The sequence below is a fragment of the Balaenoptera physalus genome (assembly GCF_965194825.1).
Source record: "Balaenoptera physalus genome assembly, chromosome: 14".
In the NCBI taxonomy this organism is placed as follows: domain Eukaryota; kingdom Metazoa; phylum Chordata; class Mammalia; order Artiodactyla; family Balaenopteridae; genus Balaenoptera; species Balaenoptera physalus.
The window spans coordinates 74,766,405-74,782,689 of record NC_138893.1 but is presented as its reverse complement, the minus strand read 5'-3'; the positions used below and the strand labels follow the sequence as shown (position 1 = coordinate 74,782,689).

General features: G+C 50.6%; 1 protein-coding gene across 1 annotated transcript; it reads right to left on the bottom strand.

Moving 5' to 3' along the window:
• Positions 1–5,232: 5,232 nt before the first annotated feature.
• On the bottom strand, positions 5,233–14,446 carry LRIT1 (leucine rich repeat, Ig-like and transmembrane domains 1; the record flags this gene model as incomplete). Its single annotated transcript, XM_082423532.1, has 5 exons — positions 5,233–6,219; positions 7,462–7,767; positions 10,344–10,872; positions 12,269–12,353; positions 14,325–14,446. The coding sequence occupies 5 exons, from the start codon at positions 14,444–14,446 to the stop codon at positions 5,246–5,248; spliced, it is 2,016 nt and encodes a 671-aa protein (XP_082279658.1). The 3' UTR covers positions 5,233–5,245.
• Between the last annotated feature and the right edge of the window lie 1,839 nt (positions 14,447–16,285).

Here is a 16,285-nt window from a genome sequence, read left to right as displayed (position 1 = left end):
CCATGGGTCCCCCTAAGATTCATGATATACATTATATCCTATAAAAGACCTCAGGGAAGAAAATCCGCTTAGTAGCTAACCAGTGAGAGGGGAAATGGGTCACCAACTAAGCTGATTACACCCCAGGCTTTCCATCCAAGCCAGATATATTTGCTGGAGTTTCCAGACGGTCTAACTCTACAATCTGGCTAGATCTCTGGACTTCCTCTTAAAGTGAAAATTTAAAAAGCAAGGAGAGTACAATGAGCACAGAGCTGTGGCAGATGTGGAGAGGTGCTGCCTAGACACCCTTCAAGGAATGAGTCGATGCTCAACTCCAAGGAGTGCTTGCACAAGGTCATGCCCTTCCCCAGGCAGCCCCATGCAGAGACTGAGGGTGGTGAGGGCACAGGGCCCTAGCCAGTCTGGCCTGATGGGGGCAACTCTGATGGGTGATTCTCATTCCAGAGTTCCCTACCAGGTTGGCCAAAATTTTGCCAGGCTTGCTTTGTGGGAAAATGTGATTCAATCCATGGGTATCACAAATGACTAGTGAGTTCTTTTCTCATCCCAAAATAGAAAGGCCTAAAGAGCCCTACATCCCCACAATTTCTTCTCTGTTCATCCCATCTAGCCTCTTTAAATGAATCCAGCTCAACTCAACCTTCCAGTGGTCTGCCGGAAACTTGAGAAGGACACCCACTGGTATGTCATCTCTGGAATCACCCAGGTCACTTCTGCATTGCTCCTTCTTCTCTCCTGACTCCCTCATCCTCTGGTTTCCTTATTTTGAATATAGGCATAGGGAGTAGCTGTGCTGTCGGTTAAAACAGGAGACGAGAACAATTAAAGTTATCTTGGCTCGTGTCATTTATCTTAAACAACTAATGGTTAAGTGGTGTCCCTAAACTCAAGAGACTTAACAACAAAGGGAAGGAAGGAAGGAATCTGAGAATATTATAGCCCCATCTCCCTTCTGGAAGGATGCTTTTAGGAGCTTGGCTCTTAGGATTTTTAGTAGAGACAGCGTCTTGGGGGAGGAGTTACTCTGCGTTTGTGAAATAATTAGATAAAAATGGCTTCTGAGCGGCTTGTCTTAGATTTCCTATCTATTCAACTGGAAAACGCCCTCTTCCCCCCATCCCCCAATATGATCGGAACTTTGGGAGAGCTCAGACAGAGAACTAGGCAACCTACCAGGAAGCAGATAGGCTGTCCTTCCTCTTTCTCAAGCTGGTGTTTTTCCTTCACTCCTCCACCTGCTCCAACCATGTCTCAGATGGTCCTCTTGGCTCCCCATGCTCTGTGGCATGCCTGTGATAGACACACGGAGGACTACATCCCCAAGCCCCCTTGAAACAGGTGGGCTACGTGACCAATATTCAGGCTAATGAAATGTTGGACGAAATAATGTTTTAAAAGCCCCTACGTGATTCTCCAGGTTCTCTTTTCCCTTGTTGCAGCAACTGTTTACATTCCAGGTGGTGAAGTCTCCATCAGCCTGGGTCCCTGAGTGAAGAAGACAGCAGAGCCCTCCCCCCATCCTCATTTCCCACTCACTCAAGTAGACTCTGTGAGAGCAGGAATAAATGTTTCTTTGTTAAGCCACTGAAATCTGAGAATTGTTAGCACAGCATAAGCCTAACCAATCCTGACTGCAATGCCCATACAGTAAAATATGCTCAAGTACTTGTAAATTGATTTTTGTCTCTCCCGGATTACATGATAGTTAAAACAAAAGTTTCCAGCTCTAGTCCTCTAAATGCACTGCTCACTGAGCCCCTTGACTAACAGCCTAGTTTTAATAGCCACATCCACTTTCCAGGATAAAATTTCTGTTGTCTGCCTTTTGGTTCCCTGTAAGTTTACACGTCTACATCAAGTGACGACAGACATACCCTCTGCCTAGGTCAGGAGGAATATAACCATGTTGCAGTCAAAAAAAAAAAAAAGACACGTTGGAGATGTCATGATTCCAACCAACCTCCAAACAAGGCTTCCAAGGGCCACGTGCGGTGGGATCACCCTAGTGCAGGCTGGTCTTCAGCACTTGAGAGACTAGAAATTCTTTTTTTTTTAATTAATTAATTTATTTATTTATGGCTGGCTTGGGTCTTCGTTGCTGCCCGCTGGCTTTCTCTAGCTGCGGTGAGTGGGGGCTACTCTTCCTTGTGGTGTGCGCGCTTCTCATTGCAGTGGCTTCTCTTGTTGTAGAGCATGGGGTCTAGGTGCGTGGGCTTCAGTAGTCGTGGCATGAGGGCTCAGTAGTTGTGGCTCGCGGGCTCTAGGGCGCAGGCTCAGTAGTTGTGGCGCACGGGCTTAGTTCCTCTGTGGCATGTGGGATCTTCCCGGACCAGGGCTCAAACCCGTGTCCCCTGCACTGGCAGGTGGATTCTTAACCACTGCGCCACCAGGGAAGTCCTAGAAATTCTTTTCCCAGGATTTTAAGAAGACATTAGTTTTCCAGGGACTGACTCATACTAACCAGATTCATATACCAACAGACTAATATATAAATAGGACGTCATTTTATTTTTTACAATGTGAATTTGTTTTTTCCAGTGACTTGAATATTCATGAGCACAATCCAGGATGATTCTTCTCTACAAGAGCAAACCAGGGAAGACAGAACACACAAAGAAAGGCTGACATATGTGTATTTGGAGGCTGACCATCTTGGGGGCCATTCCATTCAGACCACCAAGGTAGGTCTTCATGAATCATTGGAAAGTTGAAACTTTCTTTCTCTCTCTCTTTCACACACACAAACACACACACACACGATACTGGATAAATACTAACACAGTCTTGCTTTCAAGTTCCTGATTTTTCTTCAAACAGGGTTCAATAAAACTGACTGCATGTTAGCTGGGTCAATAATTGTTCTATCTCGATTGGCTCAGCCAATCATTTAGAGAAAACATCTTTATCATTTCAACAGATGGCTGCTTTCATCCACTGCACTTATATTTGTTCTGATTTGTGGAGTGTCTGTCAGTCTCATATACCAAACAATCAGAGTTGAGTCTTAAGTCTCACAAGGCATAGCAGAAATGCCTTTACAAATCTAGATCAGGGGTTGGCAAACTACAGCCTGGGAGCCAAATCCAGCCTGCCACCTGTTTTTGTAAATAACATTTTATTTGAACTCATCCATGCTCATTAACTTACATATTGTCTGGGATTGCTTTCACACTACATCAGCAGAGTTGAGTAGTAGTAATGGAGCCTAAAGTATCTCCTATCTGGCTTTCTTTATAGAAAAACAAAAGTTTGCTGACCTATGATGTAGACAGTGGCTTTGTCATTTTCCAACCAAATAATTTCTCTAACCAATAGCAACAGCCCCCAAGTTAAAGTCAGATGTACCCTACAGGTGATGGGCAGGAAATAGTCATGTATGGAAATCCCACATTCACATGCACTGGTGCTCTCATGGTTCTGATCCCAGGTTTCAGTAGCTCAAAAAAATCCATTTCCATAGTAAAACTGCTGTGGGTCACACTGCAGAGATCAATACTGAACAAAGACCCTCAGCCTGGCCGGAACATTATCAAAGACACGGATCCTCCAAGAAAATCCATCACTGTGCTCTATAAATTATTCAGCTCTTTGGGTTTCAGTTTTCTTGTCTGTAAAATCAAATAACCCTGCCTTCAAAACAGGTCATTGTGAAGATCAAAATGAGAGAACACAAGAAAAAAAGTTCTAAGGTCATCTGTTGTAAGGTCTTTCGTAAATGTGAGAGGAAGTACAGTAACTTTAGACATCACTGCATCACACTGGTTTTTATATTTAGCAAAGAGTCAAGACAATATGGGGTCTCTTAGGTGATACTAGCAAGATAGCTTTCTTGCATCACTTGCTGTCCCCAAATTTCCTCAGTTGTTACCCAAAGGCCTTGGCACCAAACAGCCTGGATGCTCCCTTCATTAGAAGCCACTCCTTCAGACAAGACAGAACATTGGCCCTTCTGCTGGGAACGCTTGTCTTCTCCTATGTGCAGAGATGACATCTCAGAGGTTTCCCAGCTTTAAGCAAACTGAACAGGAATCCTCCTTTGAAGTGAAGTGGCTTACTGAGTGACCCAGAAGGCTCTGAGACACCCTCAGGAACCCAGGTAAGTTTCAGTTAGAATCACAAATGCAGCTACACGGGGACAGAGGTGGGCTGTGTGCCAGACAGCGTTGAGTGTACTGTGCCACCTGCCACGGAGGGTCTCTCAGATCCCTCCAGCCTGACATTCTGAGAGTAAATGAGCAGTAGTCTCCTGGGCATCATCTAAACCTCTAGAATTTACTGAAAATCAGATGATTATCTCTAGGCAGAATGGCAGCCAGAGAAAAAAAATGTTAGAACCCATGTGTCCACAGTAAGGGTCTCTGTGGAGACCCTCATGTGTATGTATGTGGCTGTACAAATGTGGCAAATGGATAATGAGATTATGTGTGAGTGCCTACGAGTTAGCATAAATGGAATCAAGATGCAGTATAGGAAAGTAGCAAGGACTATCAACCCTGGAATCAAGTGCATGGTCCAAATTCTAGAGCTGCCACTTCCTAGCTGTGTACTTGTGGGCAACATAGATTAGATCACTGCTCAGCAAAATATGTCCTGCCCTACCGTGGGAGAACTGTCCTTTCCTGCCCTGTTTAAAGTTTAGTTTTGGCCATGAGACTTGCTTTGGCAGGTAGAATATGGGCAGAAATGGCAGTGTTAAGGAGCTTAAGTGGCATCACATGTTTTTGCTCATTTCTCTGATATCATCTGACATCTCCATGAAAGAAGCCTGCCCCAGGTAGCCACTGACTCTCCATCCTGAGCCCCAAGTAGGACACACGGAGCAGAGCCACCACAGTCAACCCACTGGCCTATGGATTGTGTGAAAATAAGTGCTTGTTGCTGTATACCACTGCAATTTTGCCTTTATTTGTTACATAGCAAAAACTGACTGATACAGGCAAGTTACTTACTCACCCTGTTCCTTCTCCAGGTAAGCGGGGAGAAGAGTGTTGCCTGCTGCAAAGTGTTGTCATAAGAATTCAATGAGTTAATGTATATAAAGCACTTAGAACACTTTCTGGCACATAGTTAGTGCTTATATAAGTGTTAGCTGTTGTTGTTGTTGTGTGTGAATGTATGAGTAAGCAGATACCCAAGTAGGTAAGAGTGGGTGAGCATGGACTCAGGTGTCAGAGTGAGCGTGTGGGAGGCGAAGACGGAGAGTGGTCGGGAGCAGGCGTGTAGGCATCTGTGTGCACGGCCCTCAGCAGAAGTACTCGTTGATCCGTCTGCCCGCCCTGACGCCCAAGGCCTGAGAGTCCAGGCTGGAGTGGGCAGAGAGGAGCCTGTCGGCTTCGCTGAGGCAGTGCTGGGACAGCTCCTCTGAGCCGTCCTCACTGTGGCCCAGTCGCTCCAGGTTGACGTAGGCACCTGTGGCCTCGGCGGAGCCCCTGGTGTGGCACTTGCGCCAGCGGCTCTGGAGAGCACCGCAGCAGACGAGCAGCGTGAGGGGCAGGGCGATGATGGTGGCCACACTGATCACCACCACGTTGATGAGCCACTGAGTGGCTTCAGCATCCACCACCTCGTCAGTGGAGAAGATGACACACTGCTCCTTCCGGGGCACCAGGCCCTGCACGCAGACACACGCCACGTACTTGATCTTGGGCACCAGCCCATGGATGGTGACGCTGGTCTTCCCAGGCTGCACAACCACCCGCCGCATGTCGCGCTGCCCAAAGACCGCGTAGAGGACGCTGAAGGAAGTTGTGTTCCCAGCCTGGGGGGCCTTCCACACCAATGTCACGCTCTGGTAAGTGTCCCCCACCACCTTGAGAGAGCTCACCCTTTGGGCCTCCTGGGGTCCTGCCTGCACATCCAAGTGCTCTCCTGGGGCCCCCATGTGGAAGGGCTGGAGGATCAGTTGCTCCTTCATGTTGGGCACAGGGGGCCGAGTGGCTGGGACAGCAGGCTCGGGGATGTGGGGGACATGCCTGGCCACCATCTTGTTGTATGCAGCTGCTTCTGCCCCCTCACCTGTCCTTGCCCACAGTGCCACTGGGCCCCCACTGTGTTCCGTGGATGTCTGGGGCTCAGAGACGACCAGGGAGATAAGAGTCTCAGAGGCTCCCAGGAAGTTCTTGGCCTGGCAGATGTAGTCTCCAGAGTCAAGGTGGGACACAGCAGGCAGGCCCAGCAGAGTCCAGCGCGTGCCGTCACTGGAGACTTCCTGGTGCACTGCAGGGAAGAGGCACGTGTGGGAGAATGAACGGGCCCATCTGCCCCAAGCTTCCTTCCAGGGCCGAGTTCACAGCCCCTGGACTGTGTACATTCTGCCAAACACCCTGCTATCCTGAGAACAGATTGGGCGTCACTGAACTTTTCTTAGATTAGCCATGGGGATAGATATCACCTGGGCTCAAATTTGGGGAGACACAGGCTGAGGCAGAGTCTAAGAATGATCAGCCTTCTAAATCTGAGATGCTCCAACTGTGTCTTTCAAGGGCCTGAGTTCTGCAGAGCTGACCCCTCAGGGGTGGCAGGCTGATGCTTTGGGAGTATGGTGGGTTGGGTGAACCTGAGGCGGAGGCCCAGCTGGAAGTGCTCTGCACACCCCTGCCTGGCCCCACTGCCACTTCAATCACAGCATCTCCAACTTTCTGTATTACATTAGTGGAGCTCCTTACACAATTTTGTTTGTACACTGATTTCAAGCCCACAGTCCTAGAGCAACGCTTGCCAACGTAGTTGGGGGAAACACAGAAACTGGGAGGGATGGGAGGTGTTCTGGTCAGGTGCCAAGAAATTATTCCTCCTTCACCCTCTTTCCGCATGTAGGTGGGCTGTGACTCCTGCAAACCGCGCCCCCCTCCCCGCAAGTGCCAGGGGTGGACCACCTCTGTCTACACAGCAAAAAGGGCACAGGCAGTTCCTCCTTGTACGAGCTGTGTGATGCAGACCAAACATTTAGCCTCAGTTTACTTATACCCCAAATAGAAGGATAATCAGTTTGTTCTTTAAAGTTCAGTGACACCTTGTACGTAATACCTTTAACACTTGAAGCGCTCAATAGATGGTAACTCCCAGCATTAATTACTCCTAGTGATGCTGGCTTCATATTTACAACTTGGTACCTTACTATCAATATTAAATACACTAAGAGAGCATCTTCTACCAAAAAGCCAGTGTTTTGCTCCTCTCAGGGTGGGGGGACTTTGCTCCTCAAGTCTCTGATAGAGTGGCTGGTGGAATATGACAGGACAGGTTGCAATCCATTGTTATTACTGAAGCCACTGTCCCCATGCCCAGCCTCTGGGAGGAGTCACCTAAATCCACTCAGATAGGATGGGAGTAAAGAGCCTTGCTTAGCTTACCTCCCTCTCCCTGGCACACCTGAAGCCCCATTCCCCCCCCATGTGGGATGATGACCCACCCGCCCCAGTCTGGATCTCAGCACAGCCGTCCCCGGAGCTCACACACCTGTGCCGTTGAGTGGGTGCCCGTTGGCCCTACTCCAGCTCATTTCCGGCCCAGGGACCCCGGAGGCCCCACAGCGTAGCAATACTGCACTGCCCAAGGGGGAGCTGATGCTGGCCGCCCCCGGACGGAGCTCCGGACTCTGGCACTTCTTCAGTTCCAGCTGGCTGAAGGCCACTCCGGCCAGGCTGCGCGGGCTGGCACACCTCAGCCTGGCCTCCATGAAGGCCAGGTTTGGGGCCCAGCCTTCCAGGAGACGGACCAGGTCATAGAGTCGGCAGTCACACACCCAGGGGTTGTCCTGCAGCCCTGCAGGGGTGAAAGGCAGGGCAGGAGGTGAGCCCTAGATATTCAGATCCCCAGGCCCAGCCCCCCTTCTCCCTCAGGGAGGACAAGGCACGTTGTAGGCTCAGGGTGAGCAGAACTGGCCTCCAGACCCAGCTCCTTGCTTCACTACAACCTTAAGCCTGGTTCTTCATCTAGAGTGACAGCATTACTCCCCTTTCTGGGTGGCTATAAGCATAAATAAAGATAAATGATATTAAGCACTGGGTAAGTCATACAGCATGCCGACAAAATTGGCAGTTACTGCTGCCACTCTTGGACTGATCCTCTCAGGCTACCGGCCAGGCAGTGGGTATTTCTGCAATAACTGCAATATACCACAATCCATCCATTTCTAGAAATGCTTCATGACCCCGACCCACCCTCCTTTTTTTTTTTTTTTTTGGCCTCGCCTTGCAGCTTGCAGGATCTTAGTTCCCTGACCAGGGATCGAACCCAGGCCCCCTGCAGTGGAAGCCTGGAGTCCTAACCACTGGACCTCCAGGGAATTCCTGACCCCTGTCCTCCCAGTATAAGTGGCACTTTCAGCATCACCCCAGCAAAGAGTGTGGCTGTTCTGAGCCATGGTCCCTTTGACACAGGCTCAAAAAGACAAGAGTGAGGATGACAGGGAATCAAATCTTATGTTATATTCCCAGCCCTCTTTACTTTAAAATTGAACACTTTTATAGAGCTGAAAGCAGGTCACTGCACCTATCCTGTCAAAGAAACTTCAACATATAGAGAGGTATTGTGGGTCCTCAATTCTAAGACACAGTTCCTTTTCATATGTTTGCATTTCTAAATACAAAATGAATGCATTTAATGTGATGTTCTTTCTATCCTCCACAGATTGTTATTAAATTTGATAGCATCTAATCAATAGCATATTTTATATTTACATACATGTATTTGATATATTTGGAAACGGAAATGTCAAGGGTTGGGGAAGGTGGATTCAGACCTGCTTGTATATCCATGACTCTCGGGTCTTTTAGAGCACTAGCTGGGAAGGCGCCAGCTCCTCTCCTACTCCCCACCCCCATCCCATCCAGGTGACTGCTACCTTGTGTCACTGGTTAAATGCATTTCATGATGCATCTGCACCCCAAGAGTCATCACTGCCCAGCACTGGTGGTGAGCTATCTGACTTCACACAGAATCCCCAAAGAATTAACGCAAGTGGCAAAGTTAAAGGACGATGAAACTTTCACCAGTCAGACTGGCAAAAGTTAAACATTCTGACCACTTTAATTGTTAGCTTCCTGAGGGAACAGATGTTCATCCATCTTGTTCACTGCTGTATCCGCAGCACCTAGAATGGAGCCCACACATTGGCTGGCATTCAGATAAGCTTGCAGAGTGGACACAAGCACGGATGGTCGTGCACACTACTGGTGGGGGGTAAGAACTGGCACTTTAGAGACTATGATTAATATGAAAACATCCAACGTGCACATTCCATGACCCAGCAATTCCACTTCTCAGTTCCTACTCTAGAGAAACATTTGTCTCGGTGCACGAGGGTGCATTGTCAAGAATGTTCTCTGTGGCATCACAGGTGTTAACAAAATAATGGAAACAATTTAAAGGCCCATAAAAGGAGGAATGGCTAAATAAACTGTAGTATAACTGTATGATGGAATATTATGCCAGAGTTTTAAAAAATGAAGTTGATCCTTTTGTAGTAACTTACAAAGATCTCCAAGACATATTGTGGGGTAAAAAAAGTGCTAGTTGATACATATGATATGATGAAATTTTGTGCAAAACACACAGCTAAAATTTCTATGTGCGTGTATGTTTGCTAAAATTTCTATGTGCATGTATGTTTGTATATGCATGTGTATGTAAATGTAAACGATAGGGAATATGCAAATAAACATAACAGTGGCTACCTTTTAGGAGGGGGAGAAGGAATTATAATCAGAATAGGGCATAAAATATAAATATATATATATATATAGGACATTCAAAGTTGATTTTCAAATAAACAACGTCTTTCCATGTAAGTACTACCCTATACAATGTCCTTTATCAGGTGAGAAAGTCTGCAGGGTGGACGGAGCTGGAATGGGCTTTGCTGTTCCCTGCCCCACACCCAGGAAGTGAGGGGTCTAAATATTCCCTCCTTGAGAGACTCTCCCAGGCCTCAGGGCAGGAGCTGCCCCAAACTGCTCTAAGATTGCTCCAGCCCCCAGGGCTGGACCTCACATGAGCCAAGGCATGCTCCAGGGACACCTGCCAGGAGGCCTCTCTTCTGACACTGCCCACCCACTCCCCATCACCCACTTTCTGCCAGGGCCTCACCATGATTCCCAACCCCTCGTGGGACAGGGAAAAGGGGCACAGCTGAGGTCTGAACTGCAGCAGTCTGGCTGGGCGCTTGAGCTCCTAAACCTACCTACCAATGTGTGCCTCTCATTCAATCTTTACTCAAATCCAGAAGGCAAGTGTGATTTTCCAGGTAAAGAACTGAGACTCAGAGAGGCTTTAATAAACTTGCCTAAGACCCCCAAGTCTCACTAAAGTGGTTCCAAGTGAAGGATGCCATCTCTTACCTAGGACCAGCTTGGCGTGGTGGCCGGGAAGGAAGGGTCCCGTCTGCAGGCGAGTCCAAGTGGCGAGCAACTCCTCGGGCAGCCTCAGCAGCTGGTTGCTGGAGAGGTCAAGGAAGGTGAGGTTCCCCAAGAAGCGCGCGGCCTCCGGGGGCACAGCCGAGAGGCGGTTGGCCTGCAGGTCCAGAAGCCGCAGCTTGGGGGCGTCCCTGAGCGCCGCCCAGGGGAAGGTGGCCAGGCGGTTCCCGGGCATGCGCAGCTCGCGCAGGCGGCGCAGGCCCCTCAGCATCAGAGCGTTGAGCTCGCAGAGCGCGTTGTAGGGCAGCCACAGCTGTTCCAGGCGGCCCAGTGGCTTGAAGGCCTCCCCGGGCACCCTGCGAATGGCCGTCCGCTCCAGGCGCAGGCTGGAGGTGTCCAGAGGGACAGATGCTGGGGGCAGGGTCATGTCAGGGTCGTTGCACACCACTGTCCTGCTTACAGAAATGGGAGTATTTGAGCAAAGGTCCTGTGGGGTCGGAGATTCCCCCTTAATTTACCGCCTTTCAAGAGACCCCCTGGTGCGCATGGCCTCGTAGGACACCAAACCCAGACTGCGTTGTGCCCTGGAGGTGGGCTAGTAACAAGATTCCTTCTGTTTTCTCTTTGGGAGCTTCTTGCTTGCAGAGCCTCTCACAAGTGTCCCAGGAGGGCCGTTTGGTCTCGGTCACTGGCCTGAAGGACCTCAAGCTTGAACTACTATGTCCCCTTACAGCCTACACCACCTGCAGTGCACTAAGAATGAATAGTATTTATAAATCCTGAGATCATTTTGTGCACTGCAGCATTGCATCTATGAGTTAAAAGGGTTCCTTTGTTAAATTATAGCTCAGTTTTTGTGACTGCTTTGGCTATTCTTCATTTAAAAAAATATATATATAGCAATGGCATCAGAACTGGAAGCCACACACGGGATGCCTCGAGCCTCTCCTGACACTGAGGGACCATGAGATGATCAAGGTGTTTAAAAGCTGGAATTTTGCAGCCCCACAGCTGGATTCACCTCCGGGCTCTTTGCTTGCTGGCTGTGTATCCTTGAGTCTATTATGTAACCTCTATTTTCTTCAGTTTCCCCAGAATAGTAGACTCCACCTCACAGGGTGGTTTGGGGGTTTAAATGAGTTCATGTGTGTACCAGCTCTGCATACCTGTCACCTGTAGGAGCCCAATTGCTCTTGACCACTGTTGTAAGTTTCTGCATCCCAGCACTGCAAGTACATCAGGTCAGTCCTACCAGCTCCTTCCAATGCTCCTTCTGCCCAAACAGTGACTTCTTAAACCTCATTCTATTAAGTTTGACGCTAAAGCAGATAGAGAGATAACAGGAGGCAGTGCCCGCCCTCGAGGAACCGACAATGCAGGACTGTATTAAATGCTATCACTGAGAGTAGCACACACACGTACGGTAAAAAGGGAAAGATTCTCAAGAGAACAAAACTTTGAGTCTGGGCGTGAGGGACCCAGCCCTTGTGCAGCCCCAGTTTCATCTGGAGGATGTTTCTCCTCGCACTGAAGGAGGTGGGGTGGGAGTGAGGTGGGGATATTGTTTAGCTTTGCTGAGAGAGGTTGTTCTCTTGTAAGGTCATAACGCATTGTTCATATCATTCTTCCTGGCACCACACACACACACAAACACACACACACACACACACACACGCTCCACCAGCATCCCTCAGCTTAACTTGCATGCAGTACTCAAAGTCAGCTGGGCTTGGCTTGTTTTTGTCAATAGTGCCCACAAAAGGACCAGTTACTTCTGCCCACTCGTATTCATTCTTTAGATATACATGGAACCCCTACTGAGTGACGGAAGAATATCAGACTCACATACAGCTGTCCCCATACAGTTTATAATCCAACAAAGGAAGAAAAGGCATTGGAGGCAACGATACCTTCAGTGATAATGGAAGCTTGGGTGATGCAGGGAGGAAGGTCTGGATGTAGGTGGGAGGAAGGGAGTTGATGGGAAAACATGTGCTGGAAGGGGGAGAAAAAGGTCAATGGAGGGATCAAAGAAACCGATAAGAGCCAGCACAGGCCAACCACACGGCTCCTGGTGGGGCAAACCTGGCATGAAGGACAAGGGGACACATCTCTCCAGGTGCCCAGACTCACCCCCCCGTCCCAGGAAACCCCAGGACCCACAAGTACACACACTCTGTTCATGATAGGGGAGCGTGGAGCACAGGCAGGTCCATCAGGTGCTCAGATGTAAGGGCTGGGCCCTCCGAGAGACCCTAGTTAAAGATGGGGTGAGGAAGGTGTCTGAGACACAAAAGGAGGCTCGGTCTGACTGCACAACCTGTGCCTTTAGCCACTGGGGATCTCAGGTTTCCCAACAGCCTTTCATGGCCTCACTCCCCTCATTCCTCACACTCCATGCAGGTGGGCCGGTGCCTATCAGCTGTGGGACTTCTGGGCAGGTAGAACTGATGGTGAGAGCTCTGGCTTCAGAGGAGGCGTAACCACTAGCTGATGTTAGGGGCCCTGGAAACTGCCCTTGGAATTTCATTTTCCATCCTAAAGTCAACCTGCTCTCAGAAGCCCTCCCTGGTCCCTGCCCACGGCAGCATCACCAGGTAAGAAGAGTTCTTGAAATGGAACTGAAGTTCTGGGTTCCAGGACCAGCTCTGCCACGGATGCTGTGTGACTTTGAGCCCTGTGCTCTCTGTAGGTTGTAAGGGAGGCTCTTTGTCACCCTGGTTCACACTGTCCTCGGCCATGGGCTATTCCTGGCCTATTCAGGGCTTAGCCCTGGCTTCCCTTGGGGAGAAGATCCTTACCTCTGGTGACCCATATGAGTTGGAGCATCACAGATTTGGGCCAAAAATGGAGCTCTTCCTGTTCTTCAGACCACATGGGGGATCCTTTCTTGGGGGTGCCTCACCTTTCTCTACCTCCCCTCACACCCAATCAGCCTGACACCCATCGCTAAGATCGTTGAAAGAGTCGCACTGATAACATTGCTGTCCTGATCAGAAGCCATCAGTGGCTCCCCAGCAGCCGTCTAAGACAGGGGAGAAAGGGAGGATGAAACTCCAGAAGGTTGGAAAGATGGTAGGAAAGACCCTAAACCAGGGACTGAAATCTTTGAGTAAGTTGGGAAATGCAGTGGTCATTAACGGATGGGCTGAAGAGGTCAGAGAAAAGAGAGTTTAAAGACTGCCAAAGAGAGATAGGGAATGAGCCATGGGGGAAGAGCAAGGGTCCACAAACCACGGGAGCCTTGGGAACGTCCCAGGGAGAGGAGGAGGAGAGGATGGAGGTGCTCTCAGGGCTCAGATGGGGGATGAGGAAAGTCAAAGAAGAGGCTGAGGATGGAGGGGCCCTTGCTTGCAATGGAGTGGGCACTCCTGGCCTTTCTGAGAGCCCGTCGAAAGGGGTCAAGGCTGAGGCTCCTGGGGGCTGGGCCAGAGGAGACCCAAAGTGGTAAGAGCATGAGGAATCGGGTGGTCCCATCATGGGTGGGGCGGTAAGAAATACCTGGGATATGATTGGGTACCCCCAGAAGGTGGGGCAAGAGAATGGAAGAGTCCTGGGAAAGAAGGGGCTGGGAGATAGAGGGTGGTAGGGGGCAGGAGGGAAGGAGAGGAAAAGAAAGAGGTAAGGGAGAGACTTCCTGTGCCCTTAAAGAGGGTTCCACTCACAGGATCCTGGAGGAAGACTCAGGAAGGATTTCTGGAGCTGGCACACCTGTGCTCCACCCCTGCCCCATGTGTAAAGGTACCTGGTACTTCCACTCCACCCCCGAGGCAGAGCCACACCCTGCTGACTGGAAGAAAATGCAGCCCAGACAAGCCCCACAAGACCCGTGGGTCTTGAGGACCAGGGAGATGGAGGTTTCACCCCGCCACAGTCCTAGGGCCATGCATCCAACCCCTCCCAGCCCAGCCTAGCTGGTGGAGCCTTGGAGGCTGGGCAACCCACCCCGCACACCTGGTGCCATACCTGGCTTTGCTGCCATCGCCCAGGACGTGGAGGCTGCAGCTGCACTGAGAAGGGCAGGCGCCCCAGGCCTGCAGGGGCCCTCCGAGGGCCAGGAGCCAGAGAATGCCCGCCGCCACCCTCATGGCTCCTGGCTCCTCTGTAGCCCGGGCAGAGGCCTGTCCCTGACTGCTCTGTCCTGCCGGCCCAGCAAACCCAGCAGATGCCCACTGGCTCATCGGCTGCCCACACCCCCAACTGAAGCCATCGGATAATCACGGACAGGCTGGGGATTAGGGAGGGGAGCCCTGGCCACAGCACTCAGCGGCTTATTGCTTCCTGGAATCACCCAGTCCTGCAGATGGGGGTGGGGGATCCCCTTCCAGAGCCACAGCCTCAGGCCCAGAGCACGCAGGGCACGGCAGGAAGTGGGCAGCCACCCAGGGGCAAGCGGCTGCTGGACTGCCCTACGCCGGCCAGGCTGCGGCTGCACAGACCCCACAGGGTGCCTGGGCTCAAAAGAGATGAAGACAGAACGCTGGCCTCTAATAAGGGCCACTGGAAATTCTCTCCAGGGACGCTGTCTTATAGTGAAAAGGCGTTGGGATGAAGGCGGTGGAGGCATTAGAAAGAGCCCAAGCGCTGGGCCAGGCCAGCTGGGTTCAAATCCCAGCTCTTCCATTTGCAGGCTGTGACGTCGGATAAGTCACACGGTCTCTCGTGGCCTCTGTGTCCTCATCTGCCAAAGGGAAGTAATGTTACTCTACTCGGGGTGTTTATGAAAATTAAACAACCCAAGTTTCTCAGACCTTGACAGCCTGTGGGAACAGAAGCTTTCTTGGGAGAAGTAAGTACCCAGTTCCACGGGCACTTCCAAGTACCTGCTCACAGAGGAGCTGGGAAGATTCAGCTATTTGGGGGCAACCGCAGAGGTGTCTCCCATGGACTCAGGAAGGCTCCCAGCCCGCCGGGCAAACAGCTGCCTCCTGGGGTACCCTGTGGCACCAAGTCTCAGATCACTGCCATCTGAGCCTTCAGGGCATTACCACCAATGCCAAAGGCATGAGGGGTCTTGGCCTGAGGGCAGAGCGTGCCCCTCCCCTCAAGTTATCTCACCCCAAGCTCCTCAGAGCAGGATCTCCCAGAGCTTATTTTTTTTTTTAATTTATTTATTTATTTTTATTTATTTTTGGCTGTGTTAGGTCTTTGTTTCTGTGCGAGGGCTTTCTCTAGTTGTGGCGAGTGGGGGCCACTCTTCATCGCGGTGTGCGGGCCTCTCACTATCGTGGCCTCTCTTGTTGCGGAGCACAGGCTCCAGACGCGCAGGCTCAGTAGTTGTGGCTCACGGACCTAGTTGCTCCGCAGCATGTGGGATCTTCCCAGGCCAGGGCTCGAACCCGTGTCCCCTGCATTGGCAGGCAGATTCTCAACCACTGCGCCACCAGGGAAGCCCTCCCAGAGCTTTTAGAGAAGCTAAAAGCTTCTGTCGGTTTTTACTGATTGTCCCCTACCACCAACCTCGTCCCACCATAGACACCACCTTTCACTCATTTATTCTTCACGTTTGACTCCAAGGCTTTGCTCTTTGGCCCGGCAAACCCTACTGGCTCCTATGGCTTTTCCAGAAGATTCCTCAGCCCATGCACCTAGACAAACCTACACCAGTGAGGTGTGACCAAGGCAGATACCTGGGGCCCCGGTATACACACAAAATACCTGTGCCAGGCCTGTTTGGACAATATTGGCTTTCAGGAAATATTGGTTCCCATTCCTTCCTCTCTTCCAATTCAGCCAATGTGATTTTCTCAGTGCTTCCCACCTGTACCTCCTCCTCCCCAAACCAGAAAGCCAGCCCTGCCCATTCCCACCTCTCTGGCTTTTTCTCCTTCTTTTGGCCATGCCGCATGGCATGTGGGATCTTAGCTCCCCGACCAGGGATCGAACCCGTGCCCGCCTTCAGTGGAAGCGCGTAGTCCTAACCACTG